The sequence below is a fragment of the Bufo gargarizans genome, chromosome 3, assembly GCF_014858855.1.
Source record: "Bufo gargarizans isolate SCDJY-AF-19 chromosome 3, ASM1485885v1, whole genome shotgun sequence".
Taxonomy (NCBI): domain Eukaryota; kingdom Metazoa; phylum Chordata; class Amphibia; order Anura; family Bufonidae; genus Bufo; species Bufo gargarizans.
Window position 1 is genome coordinate 159,453,096 of NC_058082.1, and position 16,132 is coordinate 159,469,227.

A 16,132-nucleotide genomic window follows, 5' to 3' on the forward strand; every position below is an offset into this window, starting at 1 on the left:
CTTAGACTTTAGAGATACCCAAAAAAAAAAGTTGTATCAAAAAAGATAATATAGTCAAAAACCTAAATAATTGTAAAAAAAAAGTAGACTTATTAGATATTGCCGCGTCCGTAAGAATCTCCTCTATAACAATATCCCATGACCTAACTACCCAGATTAACACGGTTAAAAAAAAAAAAAAAAAAACGGTGCCAAAACCGCTATTTTTGGCACTTTTCCATTTCAGTCCGTTTTTTCCGGTAACAAAACAAGGGTTAACAACCAAACAAAAGTTAAAATTTATTACCCTGATACTGCAGTTTACAGAAACGCCACATTTGTGGTCGTAAACTGCTGTATCCGTAAAAGCGAGGCTGCAAAAGGAAAGGACCGACATGGTTTCTGGAAGGCCGATTTTGATGGCCTTTTTTATTGACACCATATCCCTTTTGAAGCCCCCCTGATGCCCCCCTAGAGTAAAAACTCCCTAAAATTGACCCCATCTAAGAAACTACACCCCTCAAGGTATTCAAAAATGATTATACAAACTTTATTAACCCTTTAGGTGTTCCTCAACAGTTAATGGCAAATGGAGATGAAATATCAGAATTTCAATTTTTGGTAACCTTACCTCACAAAAATGTAATATAGAGCAACCAAAAATTATATTTACCCTAAAAATACTCCCCCAAAAAATGCCACCTTATCCCGTAGTTTCCAAAATGGGGTCACTTTTAGGGAGTTTCGACTCCAGGGGTGCATCAGGGGGGTTGAAACAGGACACGGTGTAAATAAACCGGTCCATAAAAATCAGCCCTCCAAAAACCAAACGGCGCACCTTTCAATCTACGCCCCGCTGTGTGGCCGTACAGTAGTGTACGGCCACATATTGGGTGTTTCTGTAAACGGCAGAGTCAGGGTAATAAAGATACAGTCTTGTTTGGCTGTTAACCCTTGCTTTGTTAGTAGAAAACATGGGTTAAAATGGAAAATAAGGCAAAAAAATGAAATTTTCCAATTTCATCCCCATTTGCCAATAACTCTTGTGCAACACCTAAAGGGTTAACGACGTATGTAAAATCAGTTTTGAATACCTTGAGGGGTGTAGTTTCTTAGATGGGGTCACTTTTAGGGAGTTTCGACTCCAGGGGTGCATCAGGGGGGTTGAAACAGGACACGGTGTAAATAAACCGGTCCATAAAAATCAGCCCTCCAAAAACCAAACGGCGCACCTTTCACTCTATGCCCCGCTGTGTGGCCGTACAGTAGTGTACGGCCACATATTGGGTATTTCTGTAAACGGCAGAGTCAGGGTAATAAAGATACAGTCTTGTTTGGCTGTTAACCCTTGCTTTGTTAGTGGAAAACATGGGTTAAAATGGAAAATAAGGCAAAAAAATGAAATTTTCAAATTTCATCCCCATTTGTCAATAACTCTTGTGCAACACCTAAAGGGTTAACGACGTATGTAAAACCAGTTTTGAATACCTTGAGGGGTGTAGTTTCTTAGATGGGGTCACTTTTAGGGAGTTTCTACTCCAGGGGTGCATCAGGGGGCTTCAAATGGGACATGGTGTAAATAAACCAGTCCATAAAAATCAGCCCTCCAAAAACCAAACGGCGCACCTTTCCCTCTACGCCCCGCTGTGTGGCCGTACAGTAGTTTACGGCCACATATTGGGTGTTTCTGTAAACGGCAGAGTCAGGGCAATAAAGATACAGTCTTGTTTGGCTGTTAACCCTTGATTTGTTAGTGGAAAAAATGTGTTAAAATGGAAAATTAGACAAAAAAATGAAATTTGCTAATTTCATCCCCATTTGCCAATAACTCTTGTGCAACACCTAAAGGGTTAACGACGTATGTAAAATCAGTTTTGAATACCTTGAGGGTGTAGTTTCTTAGATGGGGTCACTTTTAGGGAGTTTCTACTCTAGGGGTGCATCAGGGGTCTTCAAATGGGACATGGTGTAAATAAACCAGTCCATAAAAATCAGCCCTCCAAAAACCAAACGGCGCACCTTTCACTCTATGCCCCGCTGTGTGGCCGTACAGTAGTTTACGGCCACATATTGGGTGTTTCTGTAAACGGCAGAGTCAGGGTAATAAAGATACAGTCTTGTTTGGCTGTTAACCCTTGCTTTGTTAGTGGAAAAAATGGGTTAAAATAAAAAATTTGACAAAAAAAAGAAATTTCATCCCCATTTGCCAATAACTCTTGTGCAACACCTAAAGGGTTAACAACGTATGTAAAATCAGTTTTGAATACCTTGAGGGGTGTAATTTCTTAGATGGGGTCATTTTTGGGTGGTTTCTATTATGTAAGCCTCGCAAAGTGACTTCAGACCTGAACTGGTCCCTAAAAATGTCGTTTTTGTAAATTGCTGAAAAATTTCAAGATTTGCTTCTAAACTTCTAAGCCTTATAACATCCCCAAAAAATAAAATATCATTCCCAAAACAATTCAAACATAAAGTAGACATATGGGGAATGTAAAGTCATCACAATTTTTGGGGGTATTACTATGTATTACAGAAGTAGAGAAACTGAAACTTTGAAATTTGCTAATTTTTCCCAAAATTTGTTAAATTAGGTATTTTTTGGTGCAAAAAAAAATATTTTTTTGACTTCATTTCACCAGTGTCATGAAGTACAATATGTGACGAAAAAACAATCTCAGAACGGCCTGGATAAGTCAAAGCGTTTTAAAGTTATGAGCACTTAAAGTGACACTGGTCAGATTTGCAAAAAATGGCCTGGTCCTAAGGTGTAAAAAGGCTGTGTCCTTAAGGGGTTAAGGGGAATCTGTCAGCTCCAAAACACCTACCAAACTAGAGTAAGTGGTGTATAGTGTAGGTGATTCTGATTCCAGTTATATCATTTTTATCTTCATACTCACTTGCATTCTGACTCTGTGCTCCAGCAAACTAGCTTGTAATAATGGAGAGGACTCAAAGAGGAGGCCTCTCAATGCATTTTACTGCTGGTTTGGGGGAGCACAGCGTCGGAACAGAAGTGAATATGAAGATAAAAATGATATAACCTTTATATATCCCTGCTGTACAGCTGTGATAAATGTAGACTGTAGGAACAGCGTCACCAGCCTTATAATGCTACCATTTTTCTGTCTTGTATCTGATCAGACTTGTGCCCATCTCTACGAGTCCCGTCAAAGAGTGGAACAGCCCTCAGAAACAAGAGATGTGATTGGTCGCTGCTTTGTACTGAGTGAAGATCTGACTGTCAGTGATGATCTGGATGGAGGGGAATGGAAGTTCTGTGAAGGTCGCCCACAAGGCCATGAGATGTTTGGGTTCTGCCAACAAGGGATGTCAGCTGGATTCACCTCAGACAACCATTATATCATGTTTGGGGCACCTGGAACCTACAACTGGAAAGGTATATAGCTCTTAGATCTGTTACCATCCTAGACTCATGAAATATATTATAAGGAAGTTCTGTTGATTGAAGAGTTAATGCTTCTAATATTATAGTTCTCTTATGAGCAACATTCCCAACAACTAGTTATTTAGCCATTTCATCTCCATGCTGCTTTTTTGAAGTCAAAGCCTTGAAATCTTCCTGGCACTGGTACTTAGAATGTATTAAGTATATCTAAGGTACTTAGACTGTATAAAGATTTCTCTTTGTTTCTAAGCCCTCCTAGAGAAGACACAATGGAGGTAATTTTCAAAATTTGTACTTAAATTTTCTGGCATACAGAAGTTGCCAATTTTTGCGCAAATATCATTTTGCACAAAAATGTGACTGTTTTGCTGCTCTTGCCACTTTAAAAAAATGTGGGTGGAGCTTACTGGAAGAGGAGGGTCATAACAGTCTGACACATGCACAGTAATTTATGCTGGAAGACTGGCATGCATTATAACTGAAATCTACACTAGCTACTAGCAGATTAGACCCCATCAGCCTCAGATCAGACCCTCATCAGCTTCAGATCGGACACCTATGAGCCTCAGATCGGACACCTATTAGCCTCAGATCGGACACCCATCAGCCTTAGATTGGACCCCATCAGCCTCAGATCAGACACCTATTAGACCCCCCACAGCTCCAACACCCTCAGATCAGACCTCAATCAGTCTCAGATCACCCCCCCCCCCCCCCCCCGTCAGCCTCAGATCGGACCCCCATCAGCCTCAGGTCAGACACCCATCAGTTCTCAGATCAGACATAAAAAAAAAAAACTTTTTCTGGCCCACACTGCACTGTAACCTGAAGTCGCACAGAGTCAGATCATAGTGCGCGCCCACATGCACTACGTCTTGAAGCTGTACGCAGTCAGGACACAGTGCAGAGCGGAGCCTGGAGGAAGACAGGGAGAGTGAATACAGCCACGTAGTGCTTCCCTCACCACTCCCTGGTTCTCCTGCATAGTAATGACCACTTCCATTATAGAAGGCAGTCATTAGCATTCGGACTATAAGACACACTGCCATTTCCCCCTCACTTTTGGGTGAAAAAAAGTGCATCTTATAGCCCTAAAAATACGGTAAATAGGATCAAAGTATAAGAGGAGATAAAGGAAAAAAGTTTATAATTTGTGTATTTTCTGTTTCTAGATGAGCAGAATTGTGAATGCAGCTCTGCAGTTCTATATGTAAACATAAATGGATGTAATCTGAACTAAATTGTGAAATAAAATGTTTGTTTTGACAAGACTAGAAGAAACATACAGCAGGTGCATTTATGTTGTGTACGCCAGATCTATACAGTAACACTACTTGTGATGTAGGAATGTAAGATATTGTTTTCTTTAATTAACTCCTTCTCCTCCCTCAGCTTTTTTCATCTAATATTATATTATTACTTCAGTGAACAACTTCGCACAGTAATCTGCTGAGATGAAGATTATTTTCATGAGAACGGATTGGGTTTAGGTAGTGCTGCCTATTCTTATCCTAACAATCTGGCATCCTCACGCTCTTCTACTTAAAGGGAATGTGTCACCAGCGACCTCCCTATAGACACATAGCTATAGTTCACCTGATTATGATACTTTTTCTTAATTTGCTAATTAGACCGTTAGAGCAATAAGGGCATTACCATTGCTCTTGTTGCACCCAAGCCCTGCTCCTTTCTGTGGCCATCCCATTCTTCACTACCAGGCCCTGTCAATCAAAGCATCCAGAGAGCGATTACCACAGAAAGGAGCGGAGCTTGGGTGCAACAAGAGAAATGGTGACACCTTCATTGCACCAAAGACCTAATTTGCATATTAAGAAACTCGAGAACAGAGCCGCAGATAAAAAAAAACCAAAAAACTGTTTTAATCAGGAGAACTGCAGCTACAGTATGTGTCTATGCAAACAGTGTGATGGGGAGGTCGCTGGTGACAGATACCCTGTATAGTATTTAAAGGACTAGTATGGTGGCAACTTTATCATAAATTCCATATTAAGCTACAGACCTCCCACAGTAATCAAGCATTGCTTTCTTATGATACTTTGTGTCTTATTCATATAATACCTTGTTTTCCCCCAGGGTTCATTCTTTATGATGACCTGTTGCTTGGAGTGAAGAAGAATGAAGACAATGAAAGTGTTTCATGTTGTCTAGTGCTTGTGTTATAACTGATATGTTCATGTGTAGGTTATTGTAGAGGCGTTGATGGGATTTACGCTGGGTTCACACCTGAGCGTTTTACAGCGAGTTCCTACGCGCTGTAAAATGCTCAACAAGGAGAAACCAATGATTCCCTATGGGAATGGTTCTCACCTGGGCGTTTTACAGCGCGTACGATCGCGCTGTAAAACGCCCAAACCCCCAAGAAGTACATGAGTTTCTTTGGGGCGTCTTGTCGCGCGTTCCCGTACATAGACTTTCGGGAACGGGCGTTCGCTTGTCTCTGTATGCGCGATTGCAAACGCCGGTACAATCGCGCATACAGAGCGCTCCTTTCAGAACGCTCAGGTGTGAACCCAGCGTTATAGCTTTATTTGGTCACATAGAAATATCTCCGCCTTTACTTCCATCTCATGCTCACTTTGCCTCCCAGGTGAGCTGCGGGTGGAGCTCTTTAATCAAACCGTTCTGGAGCTTGGTACTTACGATGATGGGCCTTATGAAGTTGCTGGGGAAAACAGCCAGAAACCCGAATTGATCCCTCTGCCATCCCACAGTTATCTTGGTATGGGTTCATGGCTGCCTGCTGGGGAGAGGCTGAGAGAGAAAGAAGCAGACCAAAAATAATGTTTTATTTTATCACTGTTTGCACTATAGCGTAATTTTCCTACAAGACAAATAATTTCTACAATGTTTCTTAAAGGGGTTTTCTGGGACTTAGATATTTATGAGCTATCCTCAGGATAGGTCATCAGTATACTGGTGGGTCTCCGACATCCAGCGCCTCTGCCAGTTAGCTGTTTCACGTAGCCACTAGTGCTGGAAACTGTACAGTGGGCAAAGCTGAGATCACAAACTTCCATCCACTGTGTAGTGGCCATGCCGAGGTTCATCACATTGGCTGCATTCTGCTAAGGGTCAGTGAACTTCCATCCACTGTGTAGTGGCCATGCCGAGGTTCATCACATTGGCTGCATTCGGCTAAGGGTCAGTGAGCGGATCTCTTTTCCCAGAATGTGGATCTGGAGAATGTTATGTGGTGGCGGTGGTGGCTCCCAGACTTGGTGATGTATGTGCAGTGAGTATAGCCAGGCCGAATGCTCCTCGTCCTACTACCTGTCTTGTACATTACCTCAGGTTGGTAAGCGGAGTGTGTGAGGTGTCAGTCCTCACCCCCACCTGCTGTAGAGACATGGCCCAGGTGTCAGGAGTGGTGTGCCTCCTCTCCTTGACATGGCTGTCAACCCTGACACTGGCAGAGCCCACAAGTTGACACTTCCAACTGTCCAAGTCTACCCTAGTTCTAATGTACAGATCTATACTGGTGTATATGTCTTGTTATATCCCATATACATCCATGGGTGGCTACATCGACAAATAAAAAAAATGATGGCTAGGAAAAAAGAATCTTGAAAAACTGATCATCCTCAATTAGAAAATAAACAAGAATTTTTTGGGGCCAAAATCACCCAGCCCTACTTCTGTCTCTGTCCTTTGTATAGTTTCTGGTTCCAGCTTCTACCTGAAACTGCTGATCGGTGGGGGTGCTGGGTGTCAGACCCCAGTGAGATGATAAGGATAACCTACCTGGATGGGTCACCAATATCTAAAGCCTAGAAAACCCTTTTAAGTTAAAAAATAATGCTCAACTAAATGTGCAAACAAGTAATATATAGTTATGTTGAGGCCTCCATATTGGAAACCACATTTTGCAGCAGATCTCCACTGAGGCTAATAGAGGAGGTCCTAAGTGGGTCTAATAGCACATATGGAAGTGGTGATCCAAAAAAAAAAGCTACAGTGACAATTCAGCTTAATTGCTGTGCCATCTTTCTCTCTCGTATCTTCTCCCTCAGCATCCTCAGCCATGACACACTCGTGTTTGAGCTCTTCTAACTTGTTTTCCCTTCTCTCTCTCTCTTTCACACCTCTGTCACTCTTCCTGGGGGATTCATGGTCATGGCACAGGACTCTTGTTTGTCACAAACATTGATAGTTCAGACCCGGATCAGCTGGTGTATAAATCCCCGGAACCCAGGGAAGAGGGAGCCAGGCTGGTTCCTGATGTAGCTCTCAATAGCTATTTAGGTTTGTAACTTGCATACGTGTGTGTGGGCCGGGCTCAGCTAGTTCCTCCTGCATGTCCATGTCATCCATATCTTGTCTGCCCTTTCATCTGCTCTGGTGAATGGCATATCATATTTTATGTGCATGGTGTTGCAATGGTGTCTTGAGCATGGTTACCTTTTGTCCTTTTTATTCCCAGTTATCTTCTACATTAAAGTAACCCTCTCCATTTTGATTGTAAAGATCTGCCAACTATTCTATGGCCAATAACTTTATATGGTGGAGTTAATAGTTCTGCAGTTCCTTAAAGGGGTTGTGCCACCATTAAATGTTATTATAATATAATTCAGCATGAAAAATACTTTACTTTGTGACAAAAATGATGCAGTTGTGAGACATTCTCTTTACTTCATTATAATGGTGCCCCATTGTGTTTAATCAGTATAGTAATGCGCACGTCCACCTACTGAGGTGGTCGCACATGCTCAGTTCTATCCTTCAACTGCCACCAGCCACATATGCTGTTAGAAGCTGTGTCATTTACAGTTACAGGTAGAGAACTGCAGCAGAAAGGACACATCTCTTGAACTACAGCAGAAAGCACCCCCCCCCCCCCCCCGAATTCTGAGCTGCAGCAGAAAGGACACACACCCTTCCCTTAGCTGTCCCATTGAAGAAAATCCTACAGAGCAGTTAGAGAAATTAATGGGGAGAGCTTTGTATCATGTGAGGTACAGGGTTGGTTCTAGCTTTTTTTTAGAAAGAGATTGTCATGTACTATATTGTCTCAGTTACATTTCCCCAAAAATTTTTTGAGAACATGTATCCCTGTATAGACTATATAACACAATGGGGCAGCTATTCTGTAAAATTATTTTTGCCAAGTACTGTATCTCACTGATTTCTGGCAGCCTGTATGAGGATATATATCTATGGTGTTGATTTATCTGATTCCATCTTCTGCTCCTCTCATGTGAGAGCCATGGGCTTTGTCTATGCATGTGTCATCTGTCATATCTCTGCATCATTTCTAAAATCAATACCACAATCTCTGCCAGGCATAGAGTAGGTCCTGGCTGCTCTCTGTGCCCGCATCGGAATCTACGCAGCATTAGTCTTTTCAAGAATGGCTATGCAGCATGAGCCAATGATACTCAAACTGTGTAACTTTTACTATGGATCATTCTCCATGATCTCATTGTATTATTGACTAGATATACAGTACATTCCATTCAGCATATGGAAAATATTCAGCACTAATATGTATTGTGGTCCTAGAGCTACCCTGTTCCCATTGCTCATTTGAGTATCATGGACTACCCATGACAGATTAATTACTTTTCTTACCTTACCGCTCTCAGCTATATGCTTGCTCCATAATGCTACTGTTTCTATAGCGTCCCCGCTGGCTTGCTTTGGCTTTAACATCACACATTGTATGCTAAGCATCATCCACCTTTATAGAAAATATATAGGATATACAATTATTAAAATGTATGCAAATACAGCTATCAACAACTCTATTGGTAACAGCACAGTAATCTGACAACTAACAACTACGGTATGAAGTAATAAAAAAAATTATATATATATATATATATATATCCTACTTGCCAACTTTCTTGCTGGCGGTTCCGTGAGATCAAGATTTACAGCCCTCATCTTGTGCTGCCGTAAATTTTTCTGGGCTAGCCACACCCATTTCCCCTCAGCCACACCCTCTTCTGTGCCACACCCTTTATGTCTCGTGTCACTGCCCCCTTCTTCTGTATTTGGCCATGGTGCTGTGTCTAATGATGCAGCCCTCGCACCACACACAACTAGTGGCCAAACTAAAGATGGTGTCGGTAGGATTTCTTGGCACCCGGGAGATTTGTCTGCTCTTCCGGGAGTCAGGGAGGTCTTCCCATTCTCCCAGATGTTCCCGGAGAGTTGGCAAATATGATATATAGAAAAATAGAAATATCAGTGTTTATCTCTCAATTACAATACAATGTAAGCTACCTAGTCAGTCTGTAAAGCTGGGGATACACATTAGATAAAGGTCAGCGGGATCGTGTACATGGTGATTACTCACTATCCTCCAAAAGAAAATCTGGATAAAAAAGGCATTGGGCATGTTCAGGTTCAACATGGCTGATCCTTTGTCGCCACTGTAGATGAGCTCCTGTCCCTTGTTTCAGTGGAATAAAGCATGTATATGGGGGCGTCTGGTGAAATAGCTGTCGACTGAACAAGGCAAGTGTATGGACGGCATTAAAATGCAATTGGTGCTTTAAATAAAATTGGTTTAGACTTTTTCTAAGTTTAAGTGATGGAGTGAAGTTTTATATAAGTAGAGATGAACAACTCAGCATTTTTGCTGCATACCCCACACTGTACAGGTAACAGGCCCCATATTGTAAAAATCAGTAAAATACTTAGAATGACTGCATGAAACGTAATAAACTATCAAACAATTATAAGCATAAGTGTTATATTTCTTTTTTTGAGGATTGGTTGGAATAGATTTGTGCTCGCAAGTCCTTTAAATGTCCTAAAGTTTAAACACTCCAAGTGCTTTTTACTAGGGGTCTTCTGTACAGTCGTGGCCAAAAGTTTTGAGAATTACATAAATATTGGAAAAGTTGCTGCTTAAGTTTTTATAATAGCAATTTGCATATACTCCAGAATATTATGAAGAGTGATCAGATGAATTGCATAGTCCTTCTTTGCCATGAAAATTAACTTAATACCCAAAAAAACTTTCCACTGCACTTCATTGCTGTCATTAAAGGACCTGCTTAGATAATTTCAGTAATTGTCTTGTTAACTCAGGTGAGAATGTTGACGAGCACAAGGCTGGAGATCATTATGTCAGGCTGATTGGGTTAAAATGGCAGACTTGACCTGTTAAAAGGAGGGTGATGCTTGAAATCATTGTTCTTCCATTGTTAACCATGGTGACCTGCAAAGAAACGCGTGCAGCCATCATTGCGTTGCATAAAAATGGCTTCACAGGCAAGGATATTGTGGCTACTAAGATTGCACCTCAATCAACAATTTATAGGATCATCAAGAACTTCAAGGAAAGAGGTTAAATTCTTGTTAAGAAGGCTTCAGGGCGTCCAAGAAAGTCCAGCAAGCGCCAGGATTGTCTCCTAAAGAGGATTCAGCTGCGGGATATGAGTGCCACCAGTGCAGAGCTTGCTCAGGAATGGCAGCAGGCAGGTGTGAGCGCATCTGCACGCACAGTGAGGCGAAGATTTTTGGAAGATGGCCTGGTGTCAAGAAGGGCAGCAAAGAAGCCACTTCTCTCCAAAAAAAAAAGATCAGGGACAGATTGATCTTCTGCAGAAAATATGGTGAATGGACTGCTGAGGACTGGGGCAAAGTCATATTCTCCGATGAAGCCTCTTTCCGATTGTTTGGGGCATCAGGAAAAAGGCTTGTCCGGAGAAAAAAAGGGGAGCGCTACCATCAGTCCTGTGTCATGCCAGCAGTAAAGCATCCATGTGTGGGGTTGCTTCTCATCCAAGGGAGTGGGCTCACTCATAATTTGCCCAAAAACACAGCCATGAATAAAGAATGGTACCAAAACACCCTCCAACAGCAACTTCTTCCAACAATCCAACAACAGTTTGGTGAAGAACAATGCATTTTCCAGCACGAAGGAGCACTGTGCCATAAGGCAAAAGTGATAACTAAGTGGCTCGGGGACCAAAACGTTTACATTTTGGGTCCGTGCCTGGAAACTCCCCAAATCTTAATCCCATTGAGAACTTGCGGTCAATCCTCAAAAGGCGGGTGGACAAACAAAAACCCACTAATTCTGACAAACTCCAAGAAGTGATTATGAAAGAATGGGTTGCTATCAGTCAGGAATTGCCCCAGAAGTTGATTGAGAGCATGCCCAGTCGAATTGCAGAGGTCCTGAAAAAGAAGGGCCAACACTGCAAATACTGACTCTTTGCATAAATGTTATGCAATTGTCGATAAAAGCCTTTGAAACGTATGAAGTGCGTGTAATTATATTTCACTACATCACAGAAACAACTGAAACAAAGATCTAAAAGCAGTTTAGTAGCAAACTTTGTGAAAACTAATATTTGTGTCATTCTCAAAACTTTTGGCCACGACTGTACTTATTATCATGGCCAGGTGGATAGATGTGAGAGGTTGAAGGCTTGGTCATTGAAGATGTTGTGATGGCACTTGTGTAGCAGGTTCCTTCAATAATGTTGGCATCACTTAGTAGTAAATCATATTCACATTATCACAAAACAGGGGCCTCTGGTAAGTGAAATGTGTCTAGAGATTGGTCTCTCGAGAAGTGCAGTGGTGACTTTTCAAAGAAAACCTTGATATTACACAAGATGTTTGGAAAATTTCAGTGTAATGAGGGTCATACTCACCTTTCCTCCCAGGTGGTGTTCACCAGACAGGTTCAATGTAAATTTTGGCTTAAATGAATCAGCTTAATAAGACAAATTATCCAGCAGATAAAACTAATGATGATCATAAAGTCCCTATTTCATACTTCATTTGTACTAATAAATAAATCCTTACTAAAAAGGTGGATGAAGTCACTTATAACCTCATGTCTATCATTTCTAACTTAGTGTATCGGCTCAGCTAGTTTTGGTTATCTGTATCCCACTGGGTCCTACACAGGGAATGAGGTGATACAACCAGAACTAGTGGAGGCTAATGATGGCCCAGACTACAAGGGGGAGCTGATCCAAGGCTAATGAAAATCCAGAGTCCTGTGCTGACCACCCACGTATTTCATGTCAGCACTGCTAACTTTGGGTAATTCCCAATTAGACACCGCAAATAGGATTTAGTATGGAATATCTATAATTCCTGTGCTAATAAGTGTACATTCAAGTTTTTCAGTCTATGGGATGCATACCCTCTAGATAATTGTTGGTATATAGATAGTATGTATAAAGTATACTACCAGGGACGTAGCTAAAGGGTCATGGGCCCTGGTGCAAGAGTTCAGCTTGGGCCCCTTTGTGGCCAGGGGCAGGGAAGCAATAGCCTCCAGGCAAAAATTGAAATGGCACCCCCTCCAATGCCAAATTCTTGACCTAACCCCTTCCCTCCAGCAAGAGGTGTAACTTGACCAGCATGTACTTTCTATAAAACTGGTGTCTTCTTATGTAAGAGTCTTTGGGCCCCCTCAGGCTCCTGGGCCCGGTAGCTACTGCTACCTCTGCACCCCCTATAGCTACGCCTTTGTATACTACTTTATATAAAAGAAAAAAAAAAATATACCTAAACTTTTATAACAATTCCAAATGTCCTAAAAATCAAGTTTATAATATATTTCATTAATTGATTGTACCGTCGTCCTGCAAAAATAGATCCTCAAAATTCCAGACAGTCTATAGCTTTGTGGTGTATGAATTCTAGTCTTTTAGAGTACGTGGCTGAAGCTGTTGTTTTGTGCACCCGTTCTAGAGAAATAGGCATCACAGTCATCTCTGTACTGGTACAAGCACACTGTGCTGCTTCTGCCTGTGCCCACTACCTTCCTGTAGAAGTCTGGCATAGCAAATTGGTGCAGGAGAATTATCCTGCACTGTTAGGCTATGCTGGGCTTTTAGTGGAGAGTAGTGAAGGGTAGCAGGCATAGGCAGGAGTAGAGCAGTGTGTTTGTACCAGTACAGAGATGACTGTGGTGCCTATTTCTCTAGAATGCATGCAAATAACAAGAGCTTCATCCACGTACTCCAAAAGACTGGAATCCGTACACCATGTACATGGCATTGGTGTATGGATTTTGTATGGCAAATGGAAAGCATGCATTTGGATGAAAAAAAGCTATAGACTGTCTGGAACAAGGGCCTATGTTTGCAGGATGAAGGTAAAATCGATTAATGCGGTACCTTACAAAACTGATTTTTAGAGCATATTAAATAGTTTTAATGCAAGTTATGTGAAAGTTTAGATGCACTTTATCCATTTATCTGACAAGGTTGAAAAACTTTGGTGTGCTTTGCTGTCTTCATTCCCCTATTTCTGAGTGTAGAAGACATTGAGACCTATTTAATAAGGCAGTGTAATAGCTCGGCTCATTTGTGCACATCTATATTCACTGTGGCCCATTTAATATAACAATTCAGTTGTGCTGTAGCATTATACAGGTGAAACCCGAAAAATTAGAATATCGTGCAAAGTTCATTTATTTCAGTAATGCAACTTAAAAGGGGAAACTAACATATGAGAGACTCGTTACATGCAAAGCGAGATATTTCAAGCCTTTATTTGCTATAATTTGGATGATTATGGCTTACCACTTGTGAAACCCCAAAGTCACAATCTCAGGTCCCCTTTGCTCGGGGGGTATGGATTAATTAGCTGACTAGAGTGTGACACTTTGACCCTAAAATATTGAACCTTTTTACAAAATAAAAATTTTAAGCTGCATTAATGCAATTCCTTTTAAGTTGCATTACTGAAATAAATGGACTTTTCAACGATATTCTAATTTTTCGAGTTTCACCTGTAGCCATTGCTTTGTGAAATATTTATTTCTTGGGCAATATAGGTTTTGGACAATTTTCAAGTTAAAAATGCTTACCTCAATAACTCAATATGCTTTGTAGGACATATCGGGGAGAATTACTAATGTCTCCAGTTGTGATATGATGCATATTTCTCTTTCACTTATTGCTTTCGCCAAATTTGATTAAAATTAACAATTGATAAAATTACAACATGTATCTCTTAGGACTCATGCACGCAACCGTGTGCCGACCGGGTCTGCAATATACGAGACTAGGCGTTTTTGCACCGCATAATGCATGATCTGTAAGGTCCGGTGCGGAAGAGAGGCACAAAACCCCACGGAAGCACTACGGAGTGCTTCTGTGGGGTTTCTCTCCGTGCCTTCACACCGCATGCACTACTTTTTTGCAGTCCAGACGGATCACAGACCCATTCAAGTTGAATGGGTTTGGATCCGTTTGCTGAATTGCAGTCCCCAATGCACGGAACGGGTGAGCAATGGCCGTGTGCATGAGGCCTTATCATGATTCAGGCAAAAATGTGCAGTAACGCAACTATGCAGCTATATTTATTTCTTCTTGCACAAAGCTAGATTTGATCTGGATATAATGTTGTGAAAAAACACTACAAATGAACTTGCAATAGATTTTCTGGATATTATCTGTTCAGTAACACATGAATACGGATGTTTTGTGCACTAAGTGACCAGTACACAGCCTTATTAAATTCCCCTAGCGATTCAGAGATTTGTCAGTCTACCACACAACAAGTAGGAAATACCACACTCTTAATGCAGGCCTTAATACCGTTCATCTGTACCTTGGCTTCTTGTTTTTCTGGGTGTCCCATTGATCTCTAACCCTCAATGCTGTTTCATTTCTCTAACATCTCCTCCTATGTGTGATGCTTCCGTATGTATAATTATTGTTCATAGTAAAGTATTTGCTGACTCTTGACCTGCATTCTCCAGGTTTCTCAGTGGACTCGGGGTGGGGGGTGACAGGGCGTAACAAGCTGAGTTTTGTAAGCGGAGCCCCCCGGGCCAATCACACAGGTGCTGTGGTTATTCTGCGTCGGGATGGGGGAAGCCAACTTGTTCCAGAACTGACTCTATGGGGAGAGACGCTGGCCTCATCCTTTGGGTACTCTGTACTGATGGAGGATCTAAATAGTGATAGGTAAGTCATTTGACCTATTCTTTTGAAATTTCGTTGCATTGCGTTTAAAACCTCACTGACCAGCTGTATAGCTCAATGTTTCAGAATCACTTTTGTCTAGACCAGGCATCCTCAAACTGCGGCCCTCCAGCTGTTGCAAAACTACAACTCCCAGCATGCCTGAACAGCCTACAGATATCAGCCTACAGCAGGGCATAGTGGGAGTTGTAGTTTTACAACAGCTGGAGGGCCGCAGGTTGAGGATGCCTGGTCTAGACTCATGTGCTCTAGATTCAGAGACATAGCTTATAGGCCCAGTGCAAGAGCTGTACTAGGCCTATTACCTGTCATGTGCCTTTTATAATAGAGGTGTCTTGTTATGTGACGGAAGGGCCTTTGGCCCCCACAGGCACAACTATAGCTAGAGATATACCACAAAGTGTATATGAGAGAACTTGTAATGATCAGACCTCACTATCAGATGAAAATGCTTTTGTGATCTACCAGGATGGAATTTTAGCTCTTCCGTGGTGCTATACATACGGTTTCTGTACGGAGCTGCCATGTGCTTAATCTATTATCTGGTGGAAATCAAGTTGTATGAGAAGGAAGAGGTTATGTGGCGTTCTATAAAGTTGGAGCCCTTTTACTACTTTATTCATTGTCTCTCCTATAAAATTAGAATATTTTTGTCTTCTTTAGGGTCCATGCACACGGCCATTGCCGTTTTGTGATGCACAGATCCGCAAAATACGGAAACCGGCAGTGTGCATGCCGCACTTTCTGCAGTCCCTATTGTAGAAATACCTATAGGACTGGGGTGCACAACATTTCCTGGTTGGGGGCCACG

General features: G+C 41.7%; 1 protein-coding gene across 3 annotated transcripts in view; it reads left to right on the forward strand.

Annotated features, from left to right (window-relative positions):
• Nucleotides 1-16,132, forward strand: part of ITGA7 (integrin subunit alpha 7) — a 168,547-nt gene that overhangs the window by 109,449 nt on the left and 42,966 nt on the right. For 2 of the 3 annotated variants that reach the window (XM_044288288.1, XM_044288285.1), the window contains exons 4-6: nucleotides 3,121-3,376; nucleotides 5,994-6,125; nucleotides 15,096-15,303. In XM_044288288.1, the coding sequence (XP_044144223.1) occupies nucleotides 3,121-3,376; nucleotides 5,994-6,125; nucleotides 15,096-15,303 (596 nt within the window). Of the gene's footprint in view, nucleotides 1-3,120; nucleotides 3,377-5,993; nucleotides 6,126-7,528; nucleotides 7,649-15,095; nucleotides 15,304-16,132 lie in introns of all 3 variants that reach the window. The other variant, XM_044288286.1, reaches the window with a different exon arrangement.